The following is a 16,536-nucleotide window of genomic DNA, read 5'->3' as shown; positions in this document are numbered from 1 at the left end:
TGCAGAGTGAGAGCAAGGCAGGCTCTTTGTCAGAGCCCCTGCCTCCAAGAGGGAACAGCACAGCTCCAGCCTGAGGATTTCAATTCCCATTAGCAGCACAGCCCGTTGGAGCTGCCCAGAGGGCACCAGGCAGCTCCCACCTGCTTTGCTGCAATGAGTTCACGTGGACCAGAGCCCCAAAATTGGGTGCCCAGCATTTTCTGCAGCTGAGGCTCAGGGGATTATGTGTGTGCAAAGACCAGCTTCCTTCCCCTTGCACACAGGGCTGTGGCTGCCATGCTGGGCACACTGAGTGCAGCTCAGCAGCTTTGCAGCAGCCCTGACTACCCATAATTGCAGCCTGCTTGGTTGGAGATTTTTGTGGCCTGCCCCTGTTGAATTTCTTGCCCGCCTTATGTCCACCAGCCCTCCGCCCCCAGTCCTCAATGGGGCTGGAATAGATACAGAGGAAAGATCAGGAGCAGGGAGGGACTGAAAATCTGTAGTTCTGTCTGAAGCCTGGTGACTCCAGGGTTTTCAGAAGTGTAGGATTTCCCATGGAATTTCTCTTTGTTAGAGTCTTGAGCTCTGGCATTTTTTCTTGCATGGATTTTACTTTATGTCTGTGTGCTCTGTGACTCCTCTTTAAGATAGCAGCAATTATTTCAGGCTCTTCCACATGTGTTAATAAATGTCTGAACCCTGAGTCCAGTTCAATTTACTCAGCATTTCTACCTGGTTTCAAAAAACAATGGATTACCTTTGAATTAGACAAAGATCAAAATTTTCAGCCTAGAGACATGAAACTGAGGCACAGAACATACTCTTGTCTCTAATGAAGTTAGTAGCAAGTCAAAGGTGGCAATTCTGACAGCCCAACTCCACATTCCTCTCCTGACCATTAGGTGGCTGAGCTGATTAGAAAGAAGATACAGAGAAGATTATCACCTCTGAAAATGACCCTGCAATAAAATTCTTTATAGTGTTTAACCAGTAAGCACTTTTATTGTTGATTCTGAAGCCATTAAGACTACATTATGTTGGATTACAAGATTTTGGCTACATCTCCCACATTTGCATGCAGGCATTACATTTGCAAGGTTTTCTCAGAAAAACAGAGCACGTGCCTAAAATGCATGAAGTTACATGATTATAACATGGAAGCAGCATGTCAGTTACAGAAATTTGTACCACATGTACCAGTAACAAACCCACACCCCCACGTAAAGCTTCTTTATCCCTCAAAAATCTTACTGCTTCCTCTGTCCCACATCTCTATGCCCCAGCTGTGGATCAGCCCACATCCCCACTGTTTCTGAAAACACTACATCTTTCTAAACAAATGAAAAATTAAAAAATTGAGTACAGTACATTCCCCCCATAAAAACTAAAACATTTCCTAAAACATTTCTCCCTCACAACCCTTCTCCTCATCTCCCAAATAAAAAAAAACTATTGTAATCTACACATTTGTTCAAGCAATGTTATATACTAGGAATCTCTATTGCATTATTCAAAGGTATATCAGTAACAAACTTCTAAAAAAACTAGGATGACCCAAAAATTCCCCTTGCCCCAAAACTACAGAGAACTGAAAATGCTATACTGCATTATCACACTTGCATGCATGGATCCTGAGCCACCTCTATTTATTCACCTTGAGCCCCTTTTAATAAATAACTGTCCAGCAGTAACATCCAGAAGTGTGCTGTCTCCTCCAAATTAAACTCTATATTTACAGAAGTAGGGCTGTATTCTCAGTGAAATGTTTCTTTAAAAAAAACCAAAAAAACAAACAAACCACAAAAAAAACCCGAAGTAACAACAATAAAACCAGCAAGTGACTAAAGAGAGAAAGCGCATTACTGATCGTGTTGTGTGAAGACCAACAGGACTAAAAAGCATTAGGAGCACCAGGTGCACATGCATTTGAACTGGTACAGTTCATGAAATAATGTCATTCATTGTTATGCTTGCTCTTTCACATGAGAAGCTGATTCTTTTTCCTTTTTTTTTTTCTTTTTCTATTTAGGACCGTCTGCTCTGCAGGCTACTCCCACAGATGGCAACACATGAACTGAGCTTGAAAAATGGCCATAAATATGATTTGATCAATGTGGTTCAGTATCAGGTTTAAACACACTGAATTTCCCTCCCTGCTGCTTTGCACCTTGTGTCATTTCACATCTGTACTAAGTGTGAGACCAAGGTCTCCTGAATCCACATTTTCCTCTAGGATTTTGGGAAGAATCAGATATTCACTTTTTTAGCAAGTGTCAAATGGTGCTATATACTCGAAAATACATGGGAATCATTCCCACATGAGAACATTTCTTAGCAGTGTAACTACTGTACTCACAATTAGCATATACAAGAATGCCAAAACAAACATTGAAACAACAGGCCCATTTGAGGCACTTTGTCCCTTCCTTTATTTTCAGACATTTCTCAGCTTTTGGACTCCAATATTACTGCCTTGATTTCAGTTGGTCTATTTTGATTTATACCAGGTAAGGATCAAGCTCAACAGATGATAAAATAACAACTACTTTCTCCTACTGTGCTGTTCCAGTGCCTAAGATCACTGCAAATGGGTACATTTCTGTACAACCAAAAGGCCTTTCTGTAGCCAGTGCAGCATATTCACTGCTCCCACCTTCACAAAGAAAATTCAGTTTAAGGCAAAAAAGTTCACTTTCCCTTCCTGCTTTACCAGCAAACTAAACCTGCAGTGCTCCTGTCACAGAGGCTGCAGCCAAAACTTGAGTTACACAACAAAAGCCTAATTTTTTTCAGTGAGAATGCAGGAAACTCCATTTATGCCAAATCTAATTCTCAAATCCATGGTGGTTCCTGCTTTATCATACATGAATCCATTCACCTGGGATTTGGCAAAGCCAAAGCTGCTCCTATTCCTGCTGCACTTGCAAGTTGTGCAGAATTGTTAGTATATGTTATCTTTGCAGGACTGTCTACTCCAGCAAAGACCAATAATCTCCTCAATTGCAAACAACTGGCATGTTGGATGTGTGACTCTGAGAAGCCCTGCCTGAGCCAACAGCTCCATGTCACTGGTAGGGAGTCAAATTCCACCAACATTGACATTAGGGCAAATTGCCAACTCTACTCACCTCTCCCAAGATCTCTACAGGTGCAAGACAAGACAAAATCTGGCTCCCAGGCCTTTTTAATTGGCTAAAGTCAACTCTTGACCCACCAAGTCACTGCTTCAATCTCACTGCTGCCTGCTGATAAGACACTTGGCATCCCCAGAGCAGTGGTCTCTTGCAGCCCCACAAGAAATTAAAGCTCTAATGCCCTGCTTTGTCCTGGCATGGGTATCAGTTTTATTGTCCTCTGACATTTCAATTTCTAGTTAGCATTTGCTGGCTAATTATTCTCACACAACCAACGAGAGAAGCTGTTAGGTTCACTGTACATACACTTTACAAATGGTCTTAGACCCAGCAAGGTTACTGTAGGGTTTCCACATTACCAGTATGATGCCCATCAATGATCTCTGTTTGTGAAGCACCTTTCCCCACCCTTCCTCCTGCCCTCTCACTGCAGCCATCCAGTTCCTTTCACTGGGGTAAAAACAGAGTTTCACCAGAACTGCAGTGGAAAATAGGATTTGTTTTTAATGTCACCTTTCAGCTGAAAGAAACAGAGATAGGTGAAGACTCTGTGTCACACTGGCTGAAAAAGGTCTTTCTATTCATAGGAGTGCAACTCTCAAGCAATTTTTGTAAAGCAAGAGAAACCAAACAAAACCCCCCACAGTTCCCACACACAAGCACAGGCACTCACACACACACACACATACTCTTCTTTCCCCTCCAAACAGAAATCCATTCTCATGAACCAAATTATGCAGACCCTATTCAAGTGTCTAAAAAGAATGAGGATAGGGTTGAGTGCATCCCAATTCTCCTTTCTGATCACAATGAAGTCACAGGTCAGCAAAGCACTTGGGCATAAGGAAGTTTCTCTTGACCTGCAGGATATTTTAACACATGCAGAAATGCTTTGCTGGCTCTGGCCTACATTAGGAACAGCTCCAAGGCCAGCTGGCACTCACAACCATGATTCCACTACCTGCACCAATATACATGAGGTAAGAGCTAAGCTCAAGAGAGCAGAGCAGTGCAAGAGGAGAAAGAGGCTCTGTGGTTCTTCTGAGTCATGTTTGACAGCCTCAGCTGCAAACACATGGCATGTCACAGTGATCAGCATAGACTGATGAGAGCTTGGTGGTGTTCTGCAAGTGGGCCTTCCACTGGAAACATTAAGCTTGATTTCTGTTTGTGCCAGTACAACTTTATATGCCTGTAACAACTGCATGAAATGGTTTTAAATCTGGAGCAACTGCACAATACAGTTAGTGTTTTATCCTAGACTTATGTGCCAATAACTCTTGTGATGTGTTACACACCCACACACAGATGGAGAAATAGGTATATGCTGTGTCATAATGTAACATATCATTATTTCTACAACTATCCTAAAAACACAGCCAGTGCCAAAGCAGACCAGCATAGGTTCCCTCTCCAGTACAATAGGTAGTGGTGGAGAAAAAGCAAGCTCAGGTGTTATTTTGATTCACTAGGGAATGCTTTGGGCACAACCCACTCAGGTATTGCTCAGTGAACACTAATAATGGGCTGGCCCCCAGTCCCGCGTCAGGAATTCCCACCTCTGTGTGGGTGCTCACATCCCCTTCTGGTGACACCCAGAATTGAGGGCATGGGAGAGCAGCCAAGCATGTAAAACAGGGATAAAAGCTCATGCTCAGTCTTCATACCATGCCTCTCAGCCACAGGTAGACTGCAGGGTTACATACTAGTGGGATCTGAACTGTCTAAAGAAATAGCTGCTCAAAGAGGAATTTATGTTTTAATCACAAAAGGATGGAATTCTTCTTGGCAGTAAGATCAAAAGGAAATTTATCCAATCAAATAGCAATAGAATCAGTCCCTCAATGCTGCTGATATAAATAACACATTCTGTTTGCTTACTACAGCATCTGTGCTCCAATTCCATGTGTGTTTGCTTCCTTTTGGACTACTCTTTCTATAAATGAAAGCTAAACACCAAGCCAAAATATTTTTCTCAAAATTCCTCTGAACTTTGGACAAATATGAACTCAAGTCTTGTTAAAATCTGGATTTCTAGGTAGAGTATCTCACTTTCAATGGTTATCCTACCATTTCTAAACATATGCAGAGATAGCAGGCTCAAAACTGATTTTTCCAGGGGAAAAAATATATCCCTCTTCTAAGATAGATTATTGAGCTAGATTATTGGCACATAGTCTTATGTTACCTCATTACTGTTATAGGCCTCTTAAAACTTCCATGGAAATTCCACCTGCAGAACCAAAGGCAGAAAGTTATCTTTGCAATTGTTGATCCATATTAACATCTGGATGCAGTACTGTTGGGGAAAAAAAAAGCAAATTCCTCAATGAACTATGTTGAACCAACTTGTAGGCGGCAGCTATCGAAGCCACTGATGCACGAGTACCGGCTAAAGTTATTAATGAATGATCTGACACACCAAGTCAGACAACTGTCCTAGCTAAATACATCTTCAAAAGTATACACACAAAAGCTGCTACTGTATCTAGATGATCATTTTGGTTTGTTTCTATACCCCATAGCTCTGAATCTTTCCACTGAATGTTTACTCAGCACGTGTGGTATAAATATATTCATACACTAAAATTGACACTTGGCAATATTTTTTTTCCCTTTTTTTTTTCTTTTTCTTTTTGCTGACCAGCAACAAATTCTGATATCTTTAACTGTAAACCAATACTCAATAAATATGCTGTGTTCAGCAAAGAGACGCGTTGTGTCGATCAGGTTTTGCTGCACTCTAAGCCATGGGCTGCGGGGGCGGGCGTGAAGGAGGAGGTCCAGGAGGGGCTCGGGATGGAGGTGGCCCAGGAGGTGGCTGCCTGGAAGGAGGCTGCAGAGACACAGGAGAGGAAGGGATCCTTGGAGCATTGTTGAGGGGAGCGGTGTCGCGCAATGGCAGCTTCGGTGGTGGGCTGTAAGGGGCAGAGGTCCCGTCCGATTTCACACGGGTGAAGTTTATGCACCTTCCCTAGAGGTGAAGAAAAACTCATGATTAGAAAGTAGGTATTTTGACTCATCAGTAGTTAGTCAAAGGTACTATAAGCAGAGAGGTCAGGCTACAGTTCATCCAGTATCATTCTCTGGGTCCTAGAAATTACATTCAAACCACACTGTATTAAAGTTTGTACTTTCCTTGATTTTCAGAGCTACTGCCTGTAGAGAATAGCCTAGGACTGGCTTAAACCAAAAGGGACCACATTGGGACTGTGTTCGCTCTCTGCTGTGCTACTAGAGCAGAACATGTCTAAAGTGACAGCTCCACCCAAACCATGCCTGCCTTGGTGGGATCCCTGACTGCAAAGCTGTGCTTGAAAAAAACTCATAAAGGATTATACCAGAGCAATGACATTAGCAAAGACAATCCATAGCTCTCATTTTCAAAGTGATCCTAGCCTGGCTGATGTCTGTGCTTTGAACATTACACTGGGACAGTACATGTCTTCTGTGCTCCAGTGTAGATGTGGCTCCCCTCAGAAACACCAACAAGGTGTGGGACTTGCACAGAGGGCTCTCCAATGAGCATGTTTTCAGGATGGATGCCGGATGCAGACAGGCAGGACCTGATGGGAGGACTGTGTTCGGAAATTTTAAAAGAGGAGTAGCTTAGATTTGAAAAAAAAGCAAGCACTGGGGATGTCCTAGTCAACTAGGGGCTAAATGCAAATACATCAGGGTTTCCTTTAGCCAAAATAAAGCTTTGCATATGTTCCCACTATCCAAGTTCCTGACAGGAAGAAAGAAAGAGAGAGAGACCCCAAAGACCACCTAGCCCCTCCTGTGGGAAGCAGCCAGAGGCTCCCAGGTAATGCAAAAGCTACATGGCAACCTCAGTGAGGCACCTCAGATAGGCTGCACGCTGCAATCAACAAACTAAATTCAGCTTGAGGTTATAACAACATCCCCTGAGCAAATTCGGAGAAGGATTCCAAATATAGAAAACTTATCTCAAAGCAGCTGTAGATCATGATCCTCCCCAGCTACCAATGGCTGTGGCAGCAGGAATACAAAAACCCACATCAGTCACTGATTCTCTTGGCTCAGTGCTGCCCAGTATAAGAAAACTCTGAAGGTGTTTAGAGAATGAGCTGAGTTTCTGTGGCAAACTCACAAATCACAATTTCCTCAGGAAACAAGGCAAAAGCCATCACAGCAGAACCTCAACTGTTTTGCTGAGCGGCTTCCAAAGCCTACACCTTTGTTCATGAAAACTATTTATTTAAAAAGAGGGGAATCACTCAAAGTCTATCACTTCTCAGAAGAAAAGCAAGCAGTGTTTCAAAAGAAGCTTGTGTAAGCTCCAGAGCTCAGAAAATGATTTTACAAATGCAGTAAAACCCAAAGGGTACCGCCCTACCACTTACTTGGACTGAATGGCTCTGGGCTTCCAGAGCTCAGCTGCAGACACGAATTGTTTGAATGGACATGTTGTTGCCTGCACATGAGACACACTCAGTAGTTCTCTGTCCCAGCTTTCACCATCGCAATTCACCACTACACTTAAACAACAGTGTCAATGAATAGGATAAAATTCTCTTCTTAAAAATCCAGGCTTGCTATGCCAGACTTTGGTTATGAACCAGGTTCATGGCAATACTATACTGGGGCCAGAGCGTTTGCATGGAGGCAAAAGGCAAAAGCCAAGGTCTTTGTTACTTCTGCAAAGATAAACCATTGGATCAAAAAAGCCAAGTCAATGCTTTGCTCTACTCCACCACAGAACTCAAGTCCTCACCAGCACTGCAGCAGGGAGCCATCCTTGCCAGGTATTTGTCTTCTGCTGTGCTCCACTGTATTCAGAGCCCACTTGGAAATTCAGCAGTATTTACTGACGTGCGATGAATGTTACAGATCTATTTAACAGCTGTACATCAAATTCATTTTAGAAAACTCAGCCTTAAAATTTATAAAGTTATGAATTTAGAGCAGCTAAATAACCAGTCAGGATGAAAGAAAAAAAAAACGAAAAAGAAAAAAGGTCAGAGGTGCTCAGATGAGATGCATCATATGGGCAGGGAAAAATTTAGGACAGAACAATCTCCCTCATAGTAAATGCAAAGCTGCAAACCCAACAGTGCTTTTGCCTACAAGCTTTTCCTGCCCCTCTGTTGTGTCTCTCTCACAAACATCAATTCCAAATATATTCATAGTCTATAATCAAAGGGGATCCCATAAATCTGTTTGCATTACTTTCACTTCAGTTAAAGTGATAGGCGACGTCAAACTGCTGCCAGTTTCTGCCACACTCACTGATTTGTCAGACAGATGGGTAATTTAAAGGCCATGCGCTGCATTGTGTCATGAAAAATACGGTTGGGCTGGGAGAGTCTGACAGACAGAGGCTTGGATGATCGATGTATGTATTGTGACACTTCCTCACAAAAGATTATCACTGTTAGCCTACAATCTCATATATCAAAGACTTCTGCTGAATACTGGAGCAAATCCTCCTGAGCACTTCAAGCAGCCATTGATAAAATGGGGCCAAACTCTTAAGCCAGTGTCAGGATTAACAGCTGAAAAGGGAAAGGGAAGAACAAATGATAATACATCATAAGTGATAGTTTGGACTTATCAAGTGTATTTTGTCAAAGGATTTCTAGGTTGAAGAATTAAACCCTCCACACATCACAGTCTCCTTATAACAGAGTGCCTCTGTTTTTCTACCTAACATACACATCCCTCTGGGGTTAGTTTATTTAAAAAAAAAATCCACTATGTTTCTCAAATAAACATGCTAACCACAGGATTTTTAATATTCTCTGCTTGAAAGAATTAAGTAATTTCCTTTCCAAAGGCATATAAAGGCTTTAAACCCTGGGAACACAGACAGAAATTAATTACCCTGCACACTTATCTCTGCTCTTCCTGCACAGATGATTAACAGTGATTAAGAAGCCACCACCACCACGTTAGCAGTGGTAATGGTGTATGTTTTTCCAGAAGCACGGAACACACCAAGCGTTTCAGGGAAGGTGTCAGAGCTGCAAGGTGCAGCAACACCAGGATGATGTCAGGCACCCCAGCTGTGGTAGCTGTGTCATTGTGTTCTAGAGGCAGATGCTGTGTGTGAGGCCAGCCCTGCTGGCTGGGCCCCGCTCGAGGCGCGACCCGCACCGCGTTCGGCCATTCAGGCACCAACCGAAGGTCACAGCGTGCCATATGGAGCTACGCCCTCGCTGCAGCCCACATCTGCACCCTCTTCCTCATGCACTATTATTTTGTCTCCCCATATGTCCATCCACTTGTTAGGCTCTTGTTATGCTGCTTGCCAAATTGGCTTTTCAAAAAGTACAAATACTGAAGCAGTGGGATCTGCCCCCGTCCCAACTCCAGCTTTTATCCCAGTGTAACAATCACATGTGCAATTCAGGCACTTTGTACTTCTAGGCAAAGTCTCCTCGACCACCTAGGATGTGTTATTGTGTGTGGTTTAAGGGGGGGAGGAAGGGAGGAGCCTCCTGAAAGCCACCGCCTCGTGTTGCTGGGCTATCTTCATCACAGTGCTCACTACACCATTCCCCAGCACTCATTTCCCCAAAATCTTTAGCTACTACTCAGCAAGTTTTCAACTGACAGAAATGACTGTTAAAGAATCCAGGCAATTCAAAGAGTGCCATGGGGAAGTCTGTTCACCCATGATACTAGGAATACTTCAGCAAAAAGAATTTTAAAAATCCAGGCCATCTGCCAGTAGCTGTCCCTTTTCTCTCTTCCTTTTAATACATGCATTGGTGTTTACAAAAATCAAATCCAGTTTCATCTCTGTGCATGACAGTATTCGTGTACACAAAAGTATGCCTGTTTTTTATTTTTAGCTTCATTAGCTGACCTAATAAAAGGCATCCTTCCTGTTATAAGTTCTGCTTGATTTTCCATTCCCTCTTGGTTTGGCTTATGGAGTTCCAAGTGCTGCAATTTGGATTTGAAGAGGTGTTTATCTGACTGAAAGAGTTAGCTTCACTTTACTAAGTTTTCTTGTCTTTGATCTTTTAAGAATATGATACTTGGATTTTAGAATGGAATAAAATAAGCTATTTAAAGTTTGAGCATGGCCATTCAAAAAACTAGACTACCAAATTAAAAATGAAGTTGCTCCCAGTAAGGAAGTATTAAATTATTAATTGTTATAATATTTTTATAGTTTTATAATTTTATTATATTTTAAAGTATTTTAATAATATTTAAATTTAAGTAATTTTAATAATTATTGATTATTTATTATAAGTATTATTTAGGATGCTGAAATCCAAAATTAATATAATTTCCTTGGGCTCTCTCTCCAGTTTTGTTATCTATGTTTGTCTATGGGATGAATCTGCCAGCTTGCTATGGATCTGGTTCATCAGCATGTAGCTTCACTTCCTAAATATCTCTCAATAGTTCAGTATAAAAATGTAGCTCTAAATCTCAAAAGAATAGAATCAGATTCTATGCTACTTACAAAACCACAAGAGGGAGCATAAACAAAAAGTCACAATTACTTTAGCTAAGTGAAGGCTTTGATTCACAAACCCAGAAAACAATGAGACAGACACCATTAAAGATCAGTGACTTTTGGAAAAATTGAATTGTGGCAAAATCAGGGACTACCCTGTCTTCTAATAAAGAACCAGTGTTCTAGCAGAAACTCCTACACAGAATATCCTAAACCAGCCACTAGGGGAAACTCATTTATCAGAGGTAGATTATGGATACAACACCTGTACGGTGAAAGTGATGAAGCAAGGTGGTACAGAGTTCCCAATATTTGAGTTCCCTGGGCAAGTGTCAGGATTAGCAGCTGGCTCCTCAGGATCTATGAGCTGCCTTTGCCAAATCAGCCTTTGCCAAAAGCTTCCTCACACTGCACTGCTTCACGCTGACTGTGCACTCAACATGTCATGGCTCATTAAAACCTTCATGGATTTCCTGGGAATTGCACTGATTACCCTGCAGCAGGCAGGCTAGAAATTAGTGAGCTGCTGAAACAGTTTGTCACGTAAAACCCAGGGCTGCCTGGTTTTCAGGCACATAGAAGTTACTTTTACTAACTCCTGCTCTTATTTGGGACTCAGATATCATTTTTGTGTTGAAAAAATAAAGTATTGGAAGTGCCAGAAATTCCCATATTACCAGTTAGGTGACTGACCACATTTTCAGGTTAATAAATATGCAATTTATAATTATTTTCTAATTATATTATTTAATGATTAAATTATAATCATCAAAATTAATTGTATGGTGGTTATTTCATTAATCATTAACAATTATTTTATGAAATTGTCTTTAATTTTTATATGAAGCCACTTCAGGTTATCAGGGTTCAAATCAAAACATTAAATATCATCACGTTAAAATATTTGTTTGTGCAATAACCTGACTCTCATACATATATTCCAGTTTAATAAGTCCTCTCTTGTAAATAAAAATTTTCTGGGAAGCTATTTGGCAGCTCAGGACTGACACCTATAATGATGGTAATCCAAAATTATGAAGAGATAAGAGAAAATGGGGTTGACTGAAGAGAAGAGGCTTTTGTAGCTAAGGTCCAGTAAAGTGACAGTGTCCAGCAATGAGAATATAATCATTTCCTTTTGTGTTGCATTTAAAAAGGAAAATAAGCTCAGCCCATTCTTTTCCCAGTGTATTATCTGGCCTCTTCCTAAGGAAGCTCCTGTCACTTTTGCTCCCTCCCTTCTAGGATGGAGTTATTGCAGGGGAGGGAAATCACTGCACTGTGGGCTGTGAATCACTCACTGTAACAGTCAGGACCCTGTAATGCCCTCAGGCACATCAGATAAACTCAAACAGAATTACAAAATGAAAATGCAAATGCACAAGGATGATCCTAGCAGCAGCAGCAAGCTCTGTTTACAGCACCAGCATGAGCAAGGTGATGCTACCAAGAGGTGTGACCAACTGGGCTCACCCACAGTGCTGCTCATTGCAAAAGGAATTAGGCTGAGCTTTAGGATGTGGGAGGTAACCCAGCTTCAAACAGGATACATATCCTGACCCAGGAAGGGGCAGTGATATTTAAAAGCAGCTGAGGCACGTGTGAATCCTTCACAAAGTCCACAAAAACCCTCTTATGAGTAAATATCTGCTTTTTCTCCTTTTAGCAACCAAACTAAACCACCCACAAAAGCCTGGCTCACAGGAGCAGCACAGGAGACACAGCACAGAAGTTAATCCCTGCCTCACAAACTCTGACTCCCAAAGGATGAGATCCTGCACATGGGCCAGGAGCTGGGCACATGGTGACAGTGACACACAGCTAAGCTATTCCTTGGGCTGCTGACACATTCAGGACAAAACCTATTGTCTTGGCTGAGGCATGGCTGCATTGCTGCCCAAAAAGCTCAAGATCCCTGAGCCCCTCTCATAGAGGCAAAGTGGGACCAGCCTTGTTTGTATATAAGCTGGGAGGAAAAAAAAAAAATCCTTCAAAGTCCAGTATGCCTCAGACACCCTGGCTGTGGGGGCCAAATAGCTGAGAAAATAGGATTTATGGGGTGGGGAAGGGATGAGAGAGCGCTGAGCTCTTCTTTTGACACTAAATGTGTGATAATCCCATCCAGGGATCCCCCAGGACCAAGGGAGATAGGTTGCCAGGACAAACTCACAAACAGACCCATGGCATGTATTGCACATAACAGCAGCAATAAAAGTCATCTTTCGGTTCACTTGCTGGCCTAAGGAAAAGTCAATAGCAACCAAAAGTCTTAACTTTTCAGGTAAAACAAGTAAGTCAAAGTAAGTTTAATTTAGGCTTGAAACATGTGTTGTTCACTTCAAATCATCTTTGAGTTTCACACAGAAAAGGTGTTTCAAAACAAAAATTGAAAATATTGAAACTTTTTCAGGGGTATATTTTCAACTTCAGCTAATTCTACTAACATGAAAAAACATTTCCAGACCATCTAAAGGAACAGTTTAAAATCAAAATAAAGACAGTAATAGGGAAAACTGTGTTCAATTCTACCAGGCAATTAAAACAGGAGCTGTTTTGCAGTAAGATTAACAGCTGCACTATCCCAGGCTACTGTAGCTTCTTTTATCAGAATACTGAAAATACTGAAGTTGAATACAATCAAGTACTGACAGTTTTCCCAGACACACATCTGCAGACACTGTTCCCCAGTTCACAGTCCCAGCTGTGCACAGCACTGCTTGAAACAAGGGGTGGGTCTGCTGGGAGCAGTCTGTTCAGTTAGGTGGGAAACCAGTGCAGGAATACACTGAAGACAAGGGGGCTACTTCCAATTTACCACTGGAGAAAGTGGACAGTAATGAGGAATCTGAGGGAGGAATAGCTCAGCCAAGGAAACCAGACTTTTAAGCTAGGACCAGTACCCTTCACCAAAATAAACTTTGCTGAACACAAACCTACCAACCAGCTCTCTCATGCCTGATACCACTTTTTCAGCTTAGGCACACAAGGAAAGAGACATGAAGAGCCCACCCCAGTACTGAAGACAGGGCTATTCAAATAATAAGCATCACACTCCATTCAGCAGGAAATTGCATGCTGCTTCCAGCCGTGCCTCTGCAAGGAAATGCAGCAATGGGCTACAGACATCTCCTGAAGGAATGGCCAGAGTCACAAGATATCTTGCAGGAATGCACAAAACATCACATGTCTTGGATCTTGCTAAGGCTGTGGCTGAGCTAATGCACAGTGCAGATCCATAACAAAGCCTGTTGATTCTCAGCCCTAAAAAAGCAGAAGTGACAAAGGGAACAGAAGAGTAACACTGGACATAACCAAGGTCTATCAGGTACACCTTACATTCAGTATGAATCTCAAAGTATGACCAGACCAAATCCCACCCAAACCTCAGAAAAATATCCTAACCTAAACCTGCACTCAAATGTGTTTTACTGCCTTCCCCTCTCCTGACAGCTTTTATGGATGAGGGTCCCAGAGTAGAGGAAGCAAGGAGAGCCTCTGGCAGGTCATGTCATCTACTCAAGGTTATGCAGGGGGAAAAAATGGTATTTACAAGTTGAGGACTTGTGACTCACATCCCTTGTTTTAACCACAGCACCACACATTTCCAGACTTGAATGCTGACCAGACTAAAATGTGGTTCAAGAAAAAAACACAACAGTGGTTGCTTTGCAAAAGATTTTCCTCTTTCCTTTGCTTGTTTTCAGGGAAGAGGACTTTGCATGTGTCCCTCCCCTAGAATGGGGAGGGCTTTGGAGCACAGCAACAAAGGCAACAAACATTTGCTGGGTGCAACAGCCTCAGCCTTGAGGTATTGGTGGCTTGCTGGGAGTAGCAAATTAGGCCACAAAGGACCATAACTGATCTTGCTCAAACTGCAATTAAGTGTCATCATGCTTTCCTGAGTGAATTATTTGACTGTCTCTCAAGAGCAAGCTGGGATTATTGTGTACACAATGTTATTCACCTGACTAAGGTATAGAATAATGATGGAAACTCAGAGATTCCTGGTGGAAATGGTTCTTACTTTTCCTTGCCTCAGCCAAAAATGTAAGATCCTGGCCCACCACTCAGGCTGCCTCTTTGTGTAGAGTCTGGAAACAGATACAACTATCACCAATGCTTCTCTGGGTAACTGGCCCTTAAATGGCTCTACTGCTACCTAGAGCAAGCAGATGGTAAATCCACACTTCTCAGCTTTCCCTGTGCTTATCTCACATGGATTTTCTTTTTCTGGGATGGGACTCATACAATTCATCATCAGTGCTGGACATTGACAAAGCACAGAAAGCCTCTTCTCCTGAGAGAGCTCCTGTGTTAAACTGAATGGCAGATTGGCTTGGGACACAACCACCTCACTCTAAGAATGAACACCCTAGAAAAGCAACTCAAGTACCAAAGTTCTGACATGGAACTCTGTCCCATTTCAGGCATGCTAGAGACCTACTACTAACACTTTGCAAATAGATCCCTGCCATGTTTTCCCTGTGAAGCTCTCAAGTACCAGCTGTGCATCCTTCTCTTTTCCATGAGCACCCCATTGCCAGCTCTCTCCTAGGAGCTCTATTCTACACCCTGCTCTCACCTCAGCAGTCAGTGGCCTGTCCCCCAGCAGTAGAAAGAACCCCAAATACACCTCCTATAATTTTTCAAAGCTCAACTCAGAGTGCCTGGCCACCAGCACTACAAGAAGGGACACTGCTCTTGTTAGGCCTGGCTTCAAAGTTTCTGTATATCCCACTCCTTAATAAGCCAATGAAGACTGATCTGTCTTCTAGGGCAATTAAATTCCTAAAGGAGTAGGAAAGTAGGGATTTATTCACACAGCAAAAAAACTGAAAAACAAAACAACCAACCTGAATGATTTTTTCTATCTGCTGTAGAAACCCCAGTGTTGCCACAGAAAGCACAAGGCATTTACAGTCCTGTTGCTCCTATCTGAGACTAAAACTGGCACATAAAGCTGGAATGTTCCAAGCAAGATTAGGTTCATCTTAAGACCTAATATACATAGAACTAAGCTCTTCTTGCTGTCTAGTGACTTTTTGTTACTTGTATAGTGGGAGACTGTGATTTGGTAGTACCACAACACGAATCACAATAGTTTCTACAAGAACAGAGACATCTGGAACTACAGCTCCTCTGAGGAAAGTAATAAGGCAATAGATTTTGAATTTTACTTATTGCTCTGTACAATAATTTTAGTGTGAATAATAGTAGGAATACATCCTTTTACACAGTATCTGCAGCTCAAACACAATCAGAAGGTCGCACCATTACACATTCTGTATAATTACTGGAAGTATGCAATGTAAGCAGAGAGCTAAGGAAGGCTGGGGAGGTTACTTTCTGCAGTGTTACCCAACTCAAAGACAATGAGGGATGCACAGCTCCCAGCAAATCAACTGAAACAGTCAGATGATGCTCAGCATTGACCCAAGGGTGCTGCTGAGAAACAAATAAACACATTTATTGGCTGCAACGTACCTGTCCATGTGTAAACTGTGGATCTGTACACACTGTCCTAGCAAGGAACCACATGTACATTGGTGCACTTTTCCTCTCAAAAGAGGTGTGCCATCAGTACTGCCCTGTGGCAGTACTGCTAAGGCCCAAGGCAGCCTCCAGGCTTCAAGTCAGGCCCCTGGACATGCTCTAGGATTGTGGAGCATCAGTGAAGCGATGCCTGGAAAACTGTGATAACACAAGAGCCTGTTCCCCCCATGCAGACATGTCAGAGCTGCAGTTAATGAGGGATTAAGTCACCAGGCCTTATCCCAAAGACATGTTCCCTATATAAAAAAGCCCTGAGAATCAGACTTGATGAAGCTATTCCTTTATCATAAATGTCAGAAAAATAGAAAAGTGGCACATATGTTTTAAGACTAGCAGAAGAGTCCTCTCTCTACCTAACAGTCTCTCTATTAAGTGCTCAAAGTACCAGTAGGAACACAGTCTCAGCTCCTAGAATTTACTCTTCAC

The 16,536-nt window shown here is 42.3% G+C and overlaps 1 protein-coding gene across 2 annotated transcripts in view; it reads right to left on the bottom strand.

Annotated features, from left to right (window-relative positions):
- Positions 1–964: 964 nt before the first annotated feature.
- The window catches only part of ANTXRL (ANTXR like), a 56,938-nt gene continuing 41,366 nt past the window's right edge, over positions 965–16,536 (bottom strand). For both annotated transcript variants that reach the window (XM_077183117.1, XM_054637440.2), the window contains one exon: positions 965–6,090. In XM_077183117.1, coding sequence (XP_077039232.1) covers positions 5,860–6,090 — 231 coding nt within the window. In that variant the 3' untranslated portion in view covers positions 965–5,859. The remainder of the gene's footprint in view (positions 6,091–16,536) is intronic.

Source organism: Agelaius phoeniceus, chromosome 9, assembly GCF_051311805.1.
Source record: "Agelaius phoeniceus isolate bAgePho1 chromosome 9, bAgePho1.hap1, whole genome shotgun sequence".
NCBI lineage: Eukaryota > Metazoa > Chordata > Aves > Passeriformes > Icteridae > Agelaius > Agelaius phoeniceus.
The sequence above is the reverse complement of the archived record's forward strand: the minus strand, read 5'-3'. Positions and strand labels throughout refer to the sequence as shown.